The 20205-nt window shown below is 35.7% G+C and overlaps 1 protein-coding gene and 2 long non-coding RNA genes across 3 annotated transcripts; 1 reads left to right on the forward strand and 2 right to left on the reverse strand.

Moving 5' to 3' along the window:
• Nucleotides 1-4018: 4018 nt before the first annotated feature.
• On the reverse strand, nucleotides 4019-9421 carry LOC136997638 (uncharacterized). Its single transcript, XR_010888287.1, has 2 exons — nucleotides 9106-9421; nucleotides 4019-4590 (listed from the first exon to the last, which is right to left on the reverse strand). It is a non-coding gene; the product is annotated as an uncharacterized lncRNA (long non-coding RNA).
• Nucleotides 9422-14232: 4811 nt separating this feature from the next.
• Nucleotides 14233-15153, forward strand: LOC136997335 (regulator of nonsense transcripts 3B-like). The gene has a single exon (XM_067348007.1). It carries the CDS (start codon nucleotides 14233-14235, stop codon nucleotides 15151-15153), a length of 921 nt encoding a protein of 306 aa, XP_067204108.1.
• Nucleotides 15154-17215: 2062 nt separating this feature from the next.
• Nucleotides 17216-18869, reverse strand: LOC136997962 (uncharacterized). Its single transcript, XR_010888509.1, has 3 exons — nucleotides 17917-18869; nucleotides 17633-17695; nucleotides 17216-17539 (listed from the first exon to the last, which is right to left on the reverse strand). It is a non-coding gene; the product is annotated as an uncharacterized lncRNA (long non-coding RNA).
• Nucleotides 18870-20205: the final 1336 nt, after the last annotated feature.

The following is a 20205-nucleotide window of genomic DNA, read 5'->3' on the forward strand; positions in this document are numbered from 1 at the left end:
CCGCAAATAATTTTACTGTGTCTGAGACACCTTTCAGCGGAGTGTAAGTAACTGAAAGATTATTATTTGAGATAAAATCTCTACCAAGTAACAAATCAGCTGAAAACTGATTATCTTTAATTATAAAAAGATCTGCATTAAGCATGACACCCGGAAGTTCTTTTAATTGAATATTAACCGTAATAGAACCGAGAACCGGTATGGAAGTACCATTGATCGCTTTGAACAGACAAATCTTATTATTGATTTTGGACGATTGATTTACAAACCGATTAATAATTGTTGGATGTACAAAAGAGACCGGACTACCTGAATCAAGGAGAGAATCTAATTCGCACGAAATATCATTAATCTTAATCACCTTAAGAATCGGATCGGAAATCTCTAACCTGTGTGTACTTATCAATGCAACCGATGAGCTGGAAGACGGAGCGTCCTCGGAGACCGCAGCAGAATCCTCGACGACCGCAACCGCTGTCTTTGAAGAACAGGATGAAGGCTGCTTGGCCTGCTCCTTCTTCTTCAGCCGAAAGCAGTCAGCTCTCATGTGCCCCTTCGTACGACAGTAGACGCAGAAAGCATCCTTCGGTAATTCAGCAGACTTTCCAATTGTCGTGGTTGATCCATTAGATTTTTCCTTGAAAAACTTCTTGGTAGGAGGCGGCGACCGTTTGTATTCATCACCGTATGTGATTATCAGCTCATGCATCAGTTCCAAAAATTTATCCGTTGATCCTGCGCCCAGAAGTAAGGCCATGCCACGTAACGCCGGATTGGTTATTCCATTTATTAAAAAATTGATGGCTTCTTTCTCGGGAAGATTAAGGTTCTGTAACAATTTAAGTTTATGCATCGCATACTCATGAAATGATTCTTTGCCGGATAACCATTTACGACTTTCAGCCTTTTGCATTGCCACGTGATACGGCACAGTTTTCTTGAACCTTCCTTGAATCGCTCTTTTGAAGCTGAGCCAGGTTTCGTTGATTGTGCCTGTGTTTAAGTCAAACCAATCACGAGCCGTTTTGGTGAGTTTTCCAGAGACCGCAAGAAGAATTACTTCGTCTGCGACACCGTGTATGTGTGCAACTCGCTCAACTTTTTTCACCCATAATTCGACGTTATCCTCGTCGGAGCCCGAGAAAGATGGAATCTGCGACGCTAAAAGCGTAATCGCTTGTGCCGTGGGAAGCGTGGCTAACACTGTACCACTCTCGCGGCCGGATGCGCTGGAACTTGAATCAGAATTATGAGGAGCTAGACTAGGCGTTACCTGAGGAGCTGTACGTCTGTCGTTTCCTCTCGAATTGATCGTGGTAATCATTTGGGCGAACTGAGTCATCATCTGCGTCTGCTGTGCGCTTTGCGTTTCTTGTTGTTGACGCATGAGATCAGCAAACTGGGTGAACCATTGAGGTGGATTGCTTCTAGTGTCCATCTGAGGATGAGTAGATGCTGTGATAAATTCTTCGTGATTCGACACATGGGAATGGGAGTCCTCTTCGTGCTCCGAACCGAGAACTGGAAATTCTTGTCTGCGAGCTGATGACGGAGTGAAGCCCAAAAATGGTTCACAATTCTCATCTCGGAGCGGCCCAATGCTCTCGAGATACGTTTGTAACTGGTTGATCAAAGTATCACGATGTTTTTGAGGTGTCAACCCGTAACACAGTGCTTCTTTTCTGAGTTGCTTCACCGTACAACCTTCGAGACGACGTCGAAGCATGATCACAAATAAAAACGTGACGTGTAACTGTACGAAAAGTCTGAAAATATTGCGCGACGAGAATCACCACTAACGCAAAGACAGTAAGCAGAACACTGCGAGATCGTAAGTCCGTAATAGCGAGACGTATATTAACGCAAAGACAAATGCACAGCACTGAAAGATCGAAAAACTGTTTAACGTGACACGAATTATTACCGCCCGGCAAGTCTGATGGAATTGCGTGACGTGAACAATCACTATAAGCGAAGACAGCGCAGTTACAACAGTGCGATCTACGAATAAATGCTTTTTACGCACAAAATGTCCGCTTGACGACACGACAACTCGCGAGCGTCTTTTTTTTTTTTTTTTTTTCTTTGAAGAACCAAAACGTTTCCTGATATCGTTCGTTCTTTATTTTTCAAGGCTGTTACCCGTAAGTTTCACCAAACAAAAACACGCGGTAACAGATAACAACAAAGACACAGCCAATGGGAGTGCTTCCCTCACGAATGCACAAAATGGCGGTGCAAGCCACGATCGCGTGATTTTTCACAATGACACGGTCGAAAAAGGCGATGTACCAGATGCACAAGATGGCGGTGCGAGCCACGATCGTGTGATTTTACAATGAACACGGTCGAAAAAGGCGATGCACCGATCACGTGCTGCGTGCACTAGCCACGACGAAATAAAAGAGTCTAAAGGCGACACGCACTGACTGAGATGCTAATACGAAAGTTCTGTCCGTCACTTCACTACGAATATCTTCGATTTTCCACACACGTAGATCTTCGATATCGTAGATCATCCGGTCATCCCACTTCTGAACTGTAAGATAGCTCATTGAGTATGCACGAGGTGGTTGTCAGGATCCGAAGGAGATTGAACTTCACAATGAGGGACGGAGGGATGACAGAGCTAAGAACCGTATTTCACAGAAAACTCATAACTTTATTCTAATATAATGTTATCCGTGTCACGGACGGAGACCAAAAGGCCTCGAACCCAGCATGCCGATGTTCACATGTCCCCAACCGCTACATCGGCATGAGCCAATCAGATTGCAACGCGCTAGCGCTTTCTCGTAGCGCAGCAACGACCTATCGCACGCATGGCAACTGCAGCGCGTGCAGTATACTGGCCGGAGCACAGACTTTTGCATAAAGCATAACGCATAAGCATAAGGAAATTGATTGGTCCATTTCCTTATGCATTTGCTTATGCTTATATATAGACCAATCAATTTCCTTATGCTTATGCGTTATGCTTTATGTAAAAGCTTGTGCTCTCGGCTTACAATGTTAGAAAGAGAGAGACTCATTCAACTAAAGAAAGAAAATAATATAGAGTTCTCTCTTACACTTCTTTGAGGAAAAGTAGATCTTGGGGAAAAATTCTATTCGAAGGTTGCGTTGCAAAACTGTTTGCATCACTTTCGCTATAATAATTAGTATGCAGGATATTATGTGCGTGATTATTGATATTTTCTTGATTCTTCTCAAAAATTGTTGAGCTTACTGTAATGCTTTCGGACTGACTACATGTTGCTGTAGGACTGATAACTGATGGCAATGACACAATTTCTAGAGCTGATTCTTTGTAGTACTGAGGGGAAAGTGGTGGAATTTCAGTAGGTTCATTTTTACAACCACTTATAATATTTTTAATTCCTTGCTCGATTAATCGGCGTTTTTGGTGATTGCCAATGTAATTTAAATCTTTTTTTATTTTGGGTGGCATATTTGTGCTATATTAATGTATGAATATGTTGCACTTATTTTGAGTTAATATATCTGTTTAAACATTATGTAACGATATTATTTTTATTAACACTTGATGTCACATTATATTTTATAGTAAATAATAAAACTTGATGTATTAGGTTAAACGGCAACTATATTCAATGATGCAGGTGACGGTTTCATATAACAAATTATTTTAAATGCGATTAATTAATTCAAAATGAACAGAACAAAATACCCTGAAGTTTAATAACAAAAATAATAGTTTAAAAATTTTATAACACTTAAAATGCGGTCATATTCCCAAAACTATCCGTTTTGGGAGATACTTACGGTGACCATATTTTCGAAAAGGAAATAAAGGACAAATCAAAAAATTTCAGGGTTTTCGTTCCGATATGCTTCTAAATGAATTTATGACTAATAATGTTCACTTGACATTCAGAATTTTAACACTGTGCGTCGACAAACAAAAAAAAAGTTAACTCCGTTCGTGGCTATTTCAAACTAATTCGCCTCTTATACATATATTTCCTAAATAGGTTTCCGATAAAAAAAATAACGATTTAAATGTGAATAATTTTAATGACAAAAATTTAATGTAATAAACATAAAAACATATTTCTTTATTATTCTTATTTTTAAGTGCAGTTATTTGAACAAAACAAATGATTATGTTGCTAAATGATAGCTCCAACTATCTTCATTAAGAACCAAAGATTTTTAGCACAAAATTTTTCACTTCTAAAAAGTGATTTTATCTGTGATATAATGGGCCTGTTCGTTTTAACTGCACTGGGGCAGCTCTGGGTTTGCTCTAAACAAGATAATACAGGACAAACTATTTATCTGTCCTGTATTATCCTGTGTAGAGCAGACCCAGAGCAGCCCCAGTGTAGCTAAAACGAACAAGCCCAATGAAACCTTTAGATCACACACACACAGCCTCTTTAATGTTTAAATGTCTCTATGTTCTATGTGCTGCTGTGCTATTTTATTGCCGCTTCTCCACTGTTTGAGATATTGAAATAGCCATTTCTCACATCTAATATCATTTTCTATGGTTATCTTCTTCATAAAAAGGAACTCTTCTTGTAATTTATCGTTAAATAAGCATTTTCTTTTAGGCGTCATGAGCTAAAATAAAAATTAATTTCATTAAAACTACTATTTAAATGTTTTACATCAAAATATACTTAAGGTACCTTTTCATGCTGACGCTCGACGTTCAATTTCGGCGTTAGAAGACATCACGTAACTAAAAATAACGAATCATTGCAGCGATTTTTGATCACATGATGTCTTTTGACGCTGAAATTCAGTATCAAACGTCAGCATAAAAAAGTACCTTTAATAAAGATATAAGTTAGTACTACATTATCATAATTACTATATTACTACGCAATTACATTACTATAAATATCTTTCATGTAAAAAGATTAGTATAAAGATTTATAAATATTCAAGTGCATATTTGAATGGGTATTGTAATAATTAACTTACATTTTTAATGTTCAATCCGGATGAATAATTTTTATAATATTAATTTTGATATTCATATAATATTATTTAATGATATTTTTCAGATAAATGGATTTTTTTTAAAAGTTTATGATTATTTTTGAGAAAATCATGAAACTGCAAACAATTCATATCGTAGTTGAATTTTGTGCGAATGCAGGCTTCTAGAGTTTCAACTTTTATTTGTGCTTTTTCGCTGCTCCAAAAATTATTAATAATTGAAAATGTTCTTTCAGTTGGAGCATTTGAGCCTGGAAGACATAAACAGTATTCAACAATTTTTAATATATTTTTAAAAGATATTTGTTTCTCATTAAAATGCTTAAATATTTCTATCCATTTTTTATCACAAGGCATTCTTGTATTTTTTTGCCACTCTTCAAGTTTTTCTTTGGTAATATAGCTTCTTATGCAACAAACTTCATCAAATAGTTCACCGTCATCAATATTTAGTTCTATTTTATTTAAAATAAGAGAAAGACTCTCTTCCACTTTTGACCATAATAATGGAATTTCTCGTAAAAGAATCCATTCAAATACTTCCATTTCTAGGAAAGCATTGTCCCATTGATTTAAATATTCAATACAGATTTGGTAAAATAATTGCACATTTTCTTTAAATAATTTAACTTTATGGCTTTGGTATATTTCTAATTCTAAAATAATTTTTTTAACATTTATAGGTAGGAACTCTTGTTGTTTACGTTCAATTAATTTTAATTTTAATTTTTTTAAAATATGGAAAGTTTCGCACATAGAAATATTTTGAGATTCTATTTTTAGAATATGTGTATGAAAAGTATAAGCTTGACTGTGAACAAAAAATAACCATGCTTCAGCAAAAGGATTGTTAAAAAAGATTTTTAAAATTGTAGGACATTTTTCTTGCTCCAAAAAATACAATTTAAGAGGATGGAACAATTTCAAAATCCTTTCTAAAGCTGGTAACAGAGTCAACCATCTGGTTTTACTGTAACCTAGTAATTTGTGATATTGAACATCTACATCATCACAAATTTCCTTAAAATTTTCAATTCTGATTGTATAGATGTAAAAATATGAATAAATTTTTACTAATATAACTTCAATATCAATTGGGAGACATTCCGAACCAGTGCAAATGCAATTATTGCATATGTGGGCGGCACAATTGACACCAATTAACTTATTGTCACACATTCTTTGAATTTTATAAAAAACATTATTTTTGCCTTTTCTTTGAGCGCCACCAAAATTACAATTGGTGTTATCGTGTGTGTGAAGCTGGCGTATTATTTCGCGGAAACTCACAAATAATTAAGAGTTCTGACTTTATTTTCAATAGTTCTAGAGTTCCTGATAGTTTAAACAAATAGTTCTGGCTATTAAACCAACGAAAATGCCTCAGGACAAACTGAGACGCCAACTTCACGCAGCGTCTCACTTTGTCCTACGACATTTTCCTTATCAATAATTGTTGGAAATTAAAAGATTTATAGTTCTACAAGAGTTCTAAGAAGAGTTCTGCCTTCTAAAAGCAAAAAAATATCAATAAAGATAAAATAAGAACAAGCGAATCCTTATATCTATAGATATACAGATGAGACGCCGGCCTATTTTTAAAAGTTCTGTTTATTCCAAATCAGTTCTCGTATAGTTCTGGACATGCACAATGCCTTTCCAAAGAATTCTGATAGTTACAACAATTAAAAATTAAAAAAAAAAATTATTTTGCCCAAAAAACGTATTCTTTCAGGTATAAAGGTGAGACGCTGGTCGATTTTCAAGAGTTCTGTTTATTCCAACTTAGCTCTCGTATAGTTCTGGGCATGCACAATGCCTTTCCAAAGAGTTCTGATAGTTACAACAATTAGAAATTAAAAAAAAAAATTATTTTACCCGAAAAACGTATTTTTTCAGGTATAAAGGTGAGACGCTGGTCGATTTTCAAGAGTTCTGTGTATTCCAACTTAGCTCTCGTATAGTTCTGGGCATGCACAATGCCTTTCCAAAGAGTTCTGATAGTTACAACAATTAGAAATTAAAAAAAAAATTATTTTGCCCAAGAAACGTATTCTTTCAGGTATAAAGGTGAGACGCTGGTCAATTTTCAAGAGTTCTGTTTATTCCAACTTAGCTCTCGTATAGTTCTAGGCATGCACAATGTCTTTCCAAAGAGTTCTAATGGTTACAACAATTAGAAATATAAAAAAAAATTATTTTACCCGAAAAACGTGTTTTTTCAGGTATAAAGATGAGACGCTGATCGATTTTCAAGAGTTCTGTTTATTCCAACTTAGCTCTCGTATAGTTCTGGGCATGCACAATGTCTTTCCAAAGAGTTCTGATAGTTACAACAATTAGAACTTTTTTTAAAAAATTATTTGGCTGAAAAACGTATTTTTTCGAGTATAAAGGTGAGACGCTGGTCGTATGTCGATAATTCTATCGATTTCAAGTGACATTTCGTGTCAGTTTGTAATCACTTTTTATTTTTACGAAGAGTTCTATGCGTAAAAGTTATTGGAATGTTGATTAAACAAATTAGATCTCTCGAGACGCTGGATGTATAAATATTGTGCTATCGAGGTGAGATTGATCATTATTCTACAACGTCAAAATTCAAAATATACCCGGACAGCACAAGTATCTTAAAGACATCTTTTAAACTCTTAGTTTTTTAAATGTGAAACGGTACGGTGTTTTACGCGGAATAACTCGTCGGAGTCAGGAGTTCGGTCGGTTGGGGGCACGTAAAAGAATGCTCGGATGAAATGAGTAAAGCGAAAGAATAAAATAAAATAAGATTTATTTCTCAACTGATGAAGGGGCTGCTATATACAAATCCGCGTGGATACAAAGCGTTTAATATCTTTGTTTGAACGCGGGTTATAATTTTATCTCGGTGGTGTCGAACAATGTGTAACGGTGGTCGTGCGGTGACGAGCAAGTGTCGGCGCAAGCGCGGGTGCCGTAATTGTCTCTAGGCGACTGCGAGCGCGTAGATCGATACGTTCGAGCGGCGTCGATGGTCGATCGACTGATCGATATGCTCGGGCGCGTGCGTGGTGATTTCGATGTTCGCTGTTGATTCGATTAGTTCGCGATTGCCTGCCGGATTTGAGGACCCGATTTTAAAAGGATGAAGACGGGAGCGAAGACGCGCGTATTGCCCGCGTCTCGAAATGGCTGGTGTTCTAACGTGGAGCCGAGTATTCCCGGTGGTATACGGGTAGGCCCGTATGTAAGAATGAAGCCGAGTGCGCTCGGTAATATACAAGTGTGCTCGTATTTAGGTAACGAGACCGAGTATGCTCGGTTAGAATACGAGTGCGCTCGTATGCGAGGAAACGAAACCGAGTATGCTCGGTAATATACGAGTATGCTCGTATGCGAGGAGACGAAACCGAGTATTCTCGGTAACGTGCGAGTATGCTCGCACGACGGAACGGAGGACGGTTCCTGGCGGCCGAGTATGCTCGGCAGGAATACGAGTATTCTCGTATCGCGGGCTAGAGCCGAGTATGCTCGGCGAAGATACGGGTGTGCCCGTAACGTGGAAGCGGTTCCTGGGGCCGAGTATGCTCGATTGGTGCACGAGTATGCTCGTGCTCGTGAGGCTGCTGGACATAGACTTCGAGTATTCTCGAAGGATTACGAGTGCTCTCGCAACAGGACGTTCACTGGCGAGCAGTGAACGGGATCTGGTAGAAAAGCGTACAGCCGGGCCTCTTTTATACCCGGCTGCCGCCCGACTGGCGAAGGATCGGCAAGCATCGGCGGTTTAGCCGGTGGACCCCCACCTGGTAAATTTCGAAAACGGTCGGGTGTGGGGGGCCGTCCGGCGATTGACCGTCGGTGTTTATATGAAAAGTTTGTCGGCGCGCGATGCGCCCTTTTTGGCTACGGACGATGTTCGGTCCGTAGCCGTGACGATGCATGCTGCATCGTTACAAATGTCTTTAAGGCATTTATGCTGTCGGGATACTTAGTAAAGATATAGGTTAGAGGTTAGAACTACAATATTACGATTATTATGTTATACGCAATTATATTACTACTAAATATCTTTTATGTAAAAAGAATTATTAAGTATAAAGATTTATAAATATTTAATTGTATATTGAATAGGTATCGTAATAGTCAACTTACATCTTCAATGTTCAATCGGAACAAAATATATTTATCACAAAAAGAAAAATGTAAGAGAGAATCTTATTAATAACTAGATCAAGAGTACCTTGCTGTCAATAAAGTCTAATGAATTATGTCTATGTGCAATAATTTCATTAAAATAATTTGCAAGAAATGTACAATATTTTGACATAAATACTTTGACAGTACCGCTCTCTCTGGTGGTATCAAATAACTAATTTCGCTCTTGCAGGAAATCATTTGTTCTTTATAGCTGCACTGGAACTGTACTAAACAAGATAGTACAGATCAGACTATCTATCTGTCTTGTATTATCCTGTTATAATGCAATCCCAGTGCAGCAATAAAGGAACAAACCTTATATTTATCGATCGTTTTCGTAAAAATTTCACTTTAGTAAGACATTAGACATTGATACACTAAGTAAAAAAAATTAAGACTGTAAATTTGTAAATAAAGGACAAAATTGTAATATAAAGGATACAATTTAAAAAAAAGGACAAAATTAAGTTTTCAAGAAATGAATAAATCTAAAGGACAACTACTTGAAATAAAGGACTGTCCTTTGAAATAAAGGACGGATGGTCACCGTAGAGATACTCCATAAATAGACGACAAAGAAATTCCAGGCTTTCCCAATTATGTGATTACGTTACATCACGTGGATGTTTAAAATATTATATAATCGTTACAGAGAATATATAATGTGTATTGTGTAGCCGTGATGCTACATTGTTATAAACCCCATATTAAAGCAGTTCTATAACAGTTATGATATTTGCAAGAATGAGAATGAAATATATTTACAAGAATATGAATCGTACAGCAATAGAGCATTTGTTATGTAAATGTTACATATACCTGTTTCAGCTTTAAAACATCACAAAGTTACATATGAAGTGAGTAACAAGTACATCACAATGTTTATATTATATCATACGTAAACAATGTCACATACAGTGTACATCACAGGTTTACATAGCAGTGATATACATAATCTTTTGATGTGACTGGAAATCTAATTATATGTATATATAATTATTTTATATGTAATCTAAATTATTTTGGTATTAAAATTATATAACTATTTTTTTTTTTAAACAGTTTAACAAGACATTTTATGCTTAAACTTATAAAATTAAAACTAGAACATACTGTTATATTTTTTTTATTTTATATAAATTTTGATTAATATAATTATAGGAATAAATATGTGTTAGCACGCGCTCCCCCCCCACACACAATCTTAACGTTAAAATTACATCTTTTACAGAAAAATTTCTAGTGCAAAATAATGCAAAGAAAGAAACAATTTTTGTTGATTGTTTTATATTGGATGTTTATATACAAATTAAAACGTAAAAAAAGACATGTAAAGTATGAAAGAAAATGGCATGTGAGACCTATAAATCAATTAAGGTACAAATAACGGAGATTATGAAACACTTTTTCAAGATTTGAAAAAAGATGAAGATTTATTTTTTCGTTATACAAGAATGACTTTACCAATATTTAACAAACTACTTCAATTAACTGAACCTTATTTAACAAAAAACCACTATCGAGCACTTCCTGCAGAACAAAGACTATTAATAATGTTAAGGTAGTTTAACAATTTTTGTACTTGAACTTTAATTTTTTATTTCAAAACAATTAAATACAAATTTTATTAAAGTAACAAAAATAGGGTCTAAATAGGTATAAAAAAATTATCCTAGACTAGTTACGTATAAATTAAAGTAGTATCCCCCATAGCAAAAAAAGTCACAGTTATATTACAATGATATTAAATGTGACGATCAAATATGTCACAAAGAAATCACAACAAAGTCATGGCAACATGCAAATGTCCGCTTAATCGCAGATGTGATGTCACAATGACATTGTTGTAATATAAAATAAAATGTTATAGTAATATTATTTGTATATCACTATGACATTGTTGTGATATAAAAAAGATGTTATAGTGATATAATATATATATCACATAATAGTTTTATATGTTTTTTAAAATAAATTTAGTTCAATTATATAATTAACATGTTTTTATTTTTAAAATTTACATATATATATATACAGGGTGTTTTATAATGTTCGTGCCAACGCTCGTGTACAGATAGAGTGCGGTAAACTAAATAGAAAAGTTCTTTACCGTTTTGCAATTTTCGCAATAGTAATTGAGATATTAATTAAAAGGGATTGACGAATAAACGCGCGTTGCGCGTAGCTAGATCGTGGACTGTACACTCTAAACGTGACAACAACGAGGATCGCATGGCAACGAAAAATAACACGTAGCGAGAGCAGGAGTGATATGCGTTGTTATTTTTTGTTGCCATGCGATTCTCATTGTTGTCACGCCTAGAGCGTACAGCCTACGATCTAGCTACGCGCAACGCGCGATTATTCGTCAATCCCTTTTAATTAATATCTCAATTACTATTGCAAAAATTGCAAAACGGTAAAGGACTTTTCTATTCAGTTTACCGCACTCTATTCGCACACGAGCGTTGGCACGGACATTATAAAACACCCTGTATACAGGGTGGGCCATTTTAATCTATGCACCCAAATTTCTCCGTAAGTAAGCCAAAAACAGAAAAATGGTTTAGACAAAAGTTGTTCAGGACAATGGGGGTCACCTATTTGTGCCTTTGACTTTGACCTTGAAGTCAATTTTCAAGACTATTTGAAGGTCAAAGTTATTTTTTTAAATGGAAACCCCTATTTTTAATTCCAAAATCTAATAGCTGGTGTCAAGAGCTTTTCAAAACACTATAATGAAGTTATTTTTTATTAAGTACTTTTCGAGTTATGAGGCTTGTAAATTACAGTATTTTGACAAAAAATACAAAATATCTTGTAAAACATTCAATTTTTGGGAATCTTACCTTAATACTCTTATGCATAAAATAATGAGACGAATCAATTGGTATAAAGAAAACACATTGGTTTTAAAAAAAAAGTATGCAGTTGCATGTTGCAAATTACATATTTTTTTTTTTTTAAAGCAACTATGTAATAAAAATGCAATAAAAATGTTTCTCTAGTAATTAAAAAATTTATTTCTTATACACAAGCAATTGTTTAAAACAATTGAGTTTTATTTTAATGTTTACTAATATGATAGTGTTGGACTTCCGTTTCCGGTGCGTTAGACGTTGACACGTGGTGAGAGAGTGAAAGTTTTGTGAGCAAAAAGAGTGGAAGAGAGCAAGGTGGGTAAGGTGAGAGAGAGTGGGTGAATGAGAGAGAGAGTGAGAGAGTGAATGGAAGTGTGGAGGGTATGGGATAAGGAAGGGTAAAAGGGAAAAAGGACAAGGAAAATAGAAAGGAGGAACGAGCACGAAGTATAGAGTGTATAGAGACAGAGGTGGGGTCTAGGAGAAAAGGGGACGGCAGCGCTGAAGCGGGATGGATGGGAACTGGAAGATGGAACTAAAGGAGGGAAGAAAAGTAAGAGAGAGAGGTGGGAGTTTTGGAAACATAGAGGAGATGTTAAAAAGGAAAAGGGGGGAAGGGGGTGAGAAAGAAGGAGAGAGAGAGGGGACTATGTTTAATAAAAGCAAAAAGACACCAAGATCACCAATAAAGGGGAGAGCAGAGGAGGAAGAAGGCATGGGGGAGATAATAAGAAGTTGGAGAGGGGAAATGGAAGAAATTATGAAGGAAATAAGAGAGATGAAGGGATGGAAAGAAGAGATAAGACAGATGAGAGAGGAGGTAAGAGAGGGGGTAAAGGAACAAGGAAGGATTATGAGAGAGGAAATAAGAGAAATAAAAAGGGAATGGGGAGAGAGGGAGGAGAGATGGTAGATAGAGAGAGAGAGAGAGAGGAGATGGTTAGGAGCATACAAAAATTGGAGAAAAAAGTAGAAGAGATAGGAAGGAGTAAAGGAGAGGAAGGGAAGGGGGAAGAAGAAGAAAGAGAGGGCAAAAAGGGGGGAGTAGAAAGGAAAATAAGAGAGATAGAAAGGAGGTTGGAGAGGAAAGAAAGGAAAGAGAGAAGGAAGAATATAATAATAAAAGGAATAGAAGTGAAAGAGGGGAATAAAGAGAAAAAGAGGAAGGAGGCAGTGGAAGAGATCCTGAGAGAGATTGGAGCAAAAGTAGAGATAAAGGAAATCAAAAAAGTAGGAGAGAGTATGGGAGAGGGGGGAGAAATGATAGTAATTAAATTGGGAAACGAAGGACAAAAGAGAGAAGTTCTGGAAAAGAAGAGAAGTCTGAGAGGTAGGAGAGAAAGAATAACAGAGGACAGAACATAGAAAGAAAGGAAGATGAAGTGGAAGATAGAGGAAATAGCAAGGAAGGAAAAAAGGAAGGGAAGAAGAGTATGGGTAGGATATGGGAGGATAAAAATAGATGAACAGTGGTGGAGTTGGGATGAGGAAGAAGAGATATTAAGGGACGGGAGGGGGAATATAAGAAGGAGCAGGGGGAAGGGAGAGAAGAGAAAATAGAGGGAATAAAGTAAAGGAGGGGGGGAGTGCAGAGGGTAAAGGAAAAAGAGATAGAGAAGGAGGATGGAGTATAGTATTCTGGAACGTAGCAGGTATAGAGAATAAAGATAAAGATTTTTGGAGAGGATTGGGGAAGTGGGATATTATAGTATTATTGGAGACATGGATGGACAAGAAAGGGTGAGAGAGAATAAGAAGAAGGTTACCGGGGGGGATATATGTGGGAAGCGCAATTTGCATGCAGAAAGAATAGGAAAGGAAGGGCAATGGGGGGAATGATAATGGGAATAAGAAGAGAGATGGTAGAAAAAGGGACGAAGATAGAGACAGAAAGAGAAGGGATAATAGTGGGCAGAGTGTGTGAAGCAAGGGGAGGAAAGATGGAGGGGGGATAGTGGGGGTGTATGTGAATAAAAATATAGAGGAAAGATTACAGGGATTGGGGAGGTGGGTAGAGGAAGCAGGAGAAGGTATAAAAACGATTATAGGGGGAGATTTCAATGCAAGAACAGGAAGGGAGGGGGGACGTGTGGAAATAGAAAAGGAGGATAAGGAGAGGGAAAAGGGAAAGAGGAAATCAAAGGACGGGAAAGTAAATAAGGAAGGAAAGATATTAATAGAATTTGTAGAAGAAAGGGGATGGAGCCTGTTTAATGGAAATATGGAGGGGAATGAGAAGGAGGAATATACATTTATAGGAGGGAAAGGCAACACGGTTATAGACTATGTGATGGGAAATGAGGAAGTGAGGGAGAGGATAAAGAAAATGGAAATAGGGAATGAAATAGACTCAGATCATCAACCGGTAAAAGTGAGAATAAGAGGAGAGGGAAGAAAAAAGGGTGGAGCTAAAAAGGAAAGGAAAGATGGGAGGGGAAGATGGGATGAGGAAGAGAAAAGAATATTTAGGCGGAAACTGGGAAAGATAGAATTAGGAAAAGAGGATATGGAGAAGGAATGGGAGGAACTGGAAAGGAGATTGAAATTGGCAATAAAAGAAACGGAGAAAGAACAAGATAAGAAAGAAGAAGGAAAAGGGGGGTGGTGGGATAAAGAGTGTGAAAAGAAGAAGAGGGAGGTGGGAGGAGAGATGAGGAAATCGAGAAAGGGAACAGGGGAGGAGGAGAGATATAAGAAAAGTAAATTGGAGTATAAGGAATTATGTAGGCGGAAAAAGAAAGAAGAGAATGACAGGTGGGAAAAGAAAGCTGCGGGAGCTAGAAGAGAGAAGGAAGTATGGGAAATAGTAAATAGAGAAAGAAAGAAAAGAAGGGGAATACAGGGAGAAATTGAGATAAAGGAGTGGAAGGAATACTTCATAAGGATAATGGGGGGAGTAGAGGTAAGGGTGGTGAAAGGGAATGAAGGAAAAGGGAGGGGAAAGGGGGAAGAGGAGGAAGGAATAAGCAAGGGGGAAATAAAGGAGGTAATAAGAAATTTAAAGGATGGAAAAGTGGCAGGGATAGATGGGATTACAGGGGAGGCGTGGAAATATGGTGGAGAGGAAATGGAGGAATGGATATGGGGATATTGTAATAGGATATGGAAAGGGGAGGGATGGCCAGAAGAATGGAAGGAATAGTGGTGCCGATAATAAAAAGAGGCGCAGGAAAGGTGGTGGAAGACTACAGAGGGATAACATTGATGCCAACGCTATACAAGGTGTATATGATGGTGCTTATGGAAAGATTAAGGGAGGAGGTGGAGGGGAAAGGAATTCTACCACCGAATCAAACGGGGGTTCAGGAAAGGGATGGGAACGATCGACAACATATATGTACTTTATTTGATAAATAGGCAAGTGGGGAAAAGAGGAGGAAAAATGGTGGCATTATTTGTGGACTTAAGAGCGGCGTTTGATTCGGTGGACAAGGGAGTGTTGTTAGAAACAATGAAAGAGAGGGGGATTAGGAATGGATTGATAGAAAGGATAGAGGAGATGTTAGAAGAGACAATAAGTAGAGTGAGGGTGGGAGAGGATTTGGGGGAAGAATTTTGGACAGCGAAAGGGGTGAGACAGGGGTGCCCCTTAAGTTCTTTGCTATTTAATCTGTTACTGGCGGATATAGAGGAAGAGATGGGAAAGGTTAAATGGGGGGGAGTAAAGGTAGGGGAGAAAAGGATATATACGCTGGCATATGCGGATGACATGGTTTTATTAGCAGAAGGAGAGGATGAGATGAAAAGCATGATAAGTAGACTGGAGGGTTATTTGGATAGGAAAAGGATGGAACTAAATCCGGATAAGACAAAGATAGTAAGATTTAGGAAAAGGGGGGGAAGAGCGAAAAAGAAAGATTGGAGGTGGAAGGGGAGAAAAATAAAAAAGGTAAAAGAGATAAAGTATCTAGGGTATGTAATGCAGAGCAATGGAAAACAGAAAGCACAGGTAAGGGACAGAGTAAAAAGGGCAGCGGCAGTAATGGGGCAAGTATGGGGGATAGGAAAAAGAAGATTTGGAAAGGATTGGGGGAGGAGATTATGGTTATTTAATAGGTTGGTTTGGACGGTGATGGCATACGGGGTGGAAATATGAGGATGGGAAGAAAGGGAAGAGATGGAAAGGCTGGAAGAAAGGTATTTAAGATGGATATTGGGAGTAGATAGGCAGACACCAAGATATATGATAAGAGAGGAACTGAAGAGAGAGAAATTTAGAGGAAGAGCAGGGATAAGGGCATGGGGATATGAAAAAAGGCTAGAAGAGGGAAAGGGTGGTGAGCTGGCGAGGAGGTGCTGGGAAGAGATAAAGGAAAGGGCGAGGAGGGGAAGAAAGGAGTCAACATGGGAAAGGAAAAGGGGAAAGTTTTTTGAGGAGAGAGGAATGGGGATGGAGGAGATTGAAAAAAGGAGAGACGAAAAGGAAATGTGGTTTGGAGAGATGATCAGGAGAGATAAGGAGATGCAGGGAAAGGAAAGAGAGCAAAGGATAAGAGATTCGAAGTATAACAGATGGTATAAAGAAATTAGGGAAGAAGGAATACCAGGATATTTAAAAAAGGGATGGGGGGAAAGTAGGTGCAGGAGGGTGGCAAGGTTTAGATTGGGAAATGAGGTATGTGAAGGGAAGTATTGGTTGGAAGAGGAGAAGAGAGTGTGCAGGATATGTGGGTGGGGGGAGGAGACATGGGAACATGTGTGGCAGGAATGTAGGGAGTGGAGTCGGGGAGAGGGAATCTGGCAAGAGGTAGTAAGAGAGGTGCTAGGAGGAGAGGGAGAGGGGGAATGGTAGATGAGAGAGGTAGAGGAGGAAAGAGGTAGGAGGAAGAGAAAAGAGGAAGAGAGAAGGATAGAGGGGAAGGGGGGAAGGAGAAAGAGGGGAGAGGAAAGGAAAGGGAGGAGAGAGAGAGAGAGAGAGAGAGAGAGAGAGAGAGAGAGAGAGAGAGAGAGAGAGAGAGAGAGAGAGAGAGAGAGAGAGAGAGAGAGAGAGAGAGAGAGAGAGAGAGAGAGAGAGAGAGAGAGAGAGAGAGAGAGAGAGAGAGAGAGAGAGAGAGAGAGAGAGAGAGAGAGAGAGAGAGAGAGAGAGAGAGAGAGAGAGAGAGAGAGAGAGAGAGAGAGAGAGAGAGAGAGAGAGAGAGAGAGAGAGAGAGAGAGAGAGAGAGAGAGAGAGAGAGAGAGAGAGAGAGAGAGAGAGAGAGAGAGAGAGAGAGAGAGAGAGAGAGAGAGAGAGAGAGAGAGAGAGAGAGAGAGAGAGAGAGAGAGAGAGAGAGACATTTATGTGTTTTATATACTACTAATGATTATATGTAAAAATCTATATATACCTGATTGAAATGGAACCAACATCCAGTTAACTTAGCTCTAGGAAACTTTTTGTTCAACGATTTTACTGCAGCCATTTCAAAGTCGCTCATGATAAACTTGATATTTTGTTCAAGTTGTGGTATCAGTTGTGTAATTTTATCCCATAAAGCGTCATACATAGTTATTGTACGTACATCACATAATATAAATAATGTTGCAATACCCTGAAAAAGTCATGTTACTTATTTTTGTCATCTATTCCTGATACTTGGAAAAATTAAATAATTAAAATTTTAATTTTAATTTTAGTATCTTACCGTATCCATATATCGCATATGTACAGAGTAAAGCTGCGCAATGTGAGGTTTACATGGGAGAACCTTAGGCAAAATATGCAAAATAAAAGTTAATTATTAAATAAAATTAAATAGTAAATAAAAGGTAATTAGACTCTATATTGCTCTATATGTTATAATAACTTGGTTACTGTCACGATTTTATAAACACTTATAAAACTTATATACACTTATATAATTTTATAACACTTATAAAAATTTATATAAAATTTCTTTATTACAGAAAAAGATAGTCATATACTTACAGAAAAAGTTCCATCGACGTAGATTTCAGTAGCAGAAGATAATGCTTGTAATAAATAATTGGTTGATAAAATTATTGCACTTTTTCCATCACTTGTAATTACGTTTTCTTTATAGATATTTTGTATGATATCAGAATTTTGTAAAATGTCATATAATGATGCCAATGTATTAGGTACGGATGGCTGATTTTTTGTTCGTTCACGATGCATACTGCATCTTATAGCTGCAAAACTCAAATATTGTGCTGCATCTGGGTTGCTGAAAAGAAGAGAGATATTGTAAATATAATATAATATTGATAGAAAAACTTTTGTGAAAATACAATTATATAAATTGATTGATTTTTTTCATAATTGTTTAATAAATTTATTCTATTATGACTGATGCGCTGATAAAGTAAAATAGAAAAATTTGTATTTATATAAATTTTAATAAAATTGTTAAATTAATATAAATTGAGAAGCAACATTTGAAATTAGTAAAAAAAACGTAATTAAAGTATATTAGCAAAATAATGTTTCTAATAATATTAACAGAAGTATTCAAACAATTAAAATAAACAATTTAAGTTAACATAAGAAATTAAAAAATTTAGTTGAAGTTTTTAATTTCTTATTTTAACTTAGATTGTTTATTTTAATTGTTTGAATACTTCTGTTAATATTATTAGAAACATTATTTTGCTAATATACTTTAATTACGTTTTTTTTACTAATTTCAAATGTTGCTTTTCAATTTATATTAATTTAACAATTTTATTAAAATTTATATAAATACAAATTTTTCTATTTTATTTTATCAGCGCATTAGTCATAATAGAATAAATTTATTAAACAATTATGAAAAAAATCATTCAATTTATATAATTGTATTTTCATAATAATATATATCTTAATACAGTATCAACTGTTTGTTATACAATATTAATTTTTCCTTATAAAATTTCTTGTATTGTATTAACAATAAAAATGCAAATAAAACACATAAAAAAACAATATATCTAATATGTTAAAGCAAAAAGATAATAACATGAAAAAATATATTGTTAGATTGTACATATTAGTAAACATTCAAAATCATCATTTGAGTTGAAAAATATGGAACATGAAATTGTACTTATTCCAGCAAAATTATGATTGAGAAAACAGTAAATGTATTCAATAATATAATTAAAGAAGATGCAAAAGTTGTAAACAATAATTTAATACAAAACTGTATTAAAGAAGTTTTCTAAAAGAGTCAATTAAAAACTGTAGCTATTTATTTTTTCAAACAATTGTTTACTAGGGACTTATAAGTCAACAACAAAATTTACAAGTCAACAAATGGATTTTTATATTTTATCTTTCTATTAATAAGAAAACTGCTAAAAGTCTGAAACATTTAAATCAAAATCAAAATATTGAAAATCAAAGGTATAAGATATAATTGTTCAAGATATTACAAAATTATTGTGGGTTCTAATATAAAAAAAATTGCTAAGTCCAAAAAATTATTTTTATAATTTTTATAAATTGTTTTATATATAATAATATTTATATAATATACATAGATGCATATCAGACTCTATTTTAAATGTATTATGTAAAAAAATTGTAGTAAATTATTTAAACTTTAAATGTTAATTATTATCATTTACCATTTAAAACAATTAATTTGGATTCAATCATTTCTACCTGAACGCCTATGTTATTCGATTCATCTAATACAAATAATTCCAATACAGTAATTATTCTTTTGTACAAAATACATAAAATCAAAAAATCTAAGCACATCAAAAATTAAAACTCAAGATGCTAAAGATGTCAAGTTTCAAAATAAAAATATCAAAAAAATTTCAAAATATCAGAAATATCAGAGATATTCCTATAAATTACAACATTTTGATGCAAAAGATATCTAAAAATAATGAAATTACAAAGTTTCAATTTTATTATGTTATAAATCATAAAAATTTCGATGAAATATATTGAAAAAAAGAAAATAATTAAACCTTCTGCATACTGAATCAAAGATTTCTTTTAGTGCAGTATGAGTCTCACGAGAGCGCTTTAACATTTCTTCTTTCATTTCAATTTGTGCTTTGATAAATGGTTTCTTAGAATGATTATGTTTTTTTAAAACAGTTACAATATTATCTTGAAAAGCAACTGAGCCAGGACATTTGGTTGTCCTCCGTGTATTGCATCGAAAGACATTGTTGTAGCGACTGTCTATATAGTACAAATAATCATCATATACGTAAAGAAGTGTCCCCTTCTTTTTTCCAGGAACAGTTTGCATCTACA

This window comes from Linepithema humile, chromosome 1 (genome assembly GCF_040581485.1).
Source record: "Linepithema humile isolate Giens D197 chromosome 1, Lhum_UNIL_v1.0, whole genome shotgun sequence".
NCBI lineage: Eukaryota > Metazoa > Arthropoda > Insecta > Hymenoptera > Formicidae > Linepithema > Linepithema humile.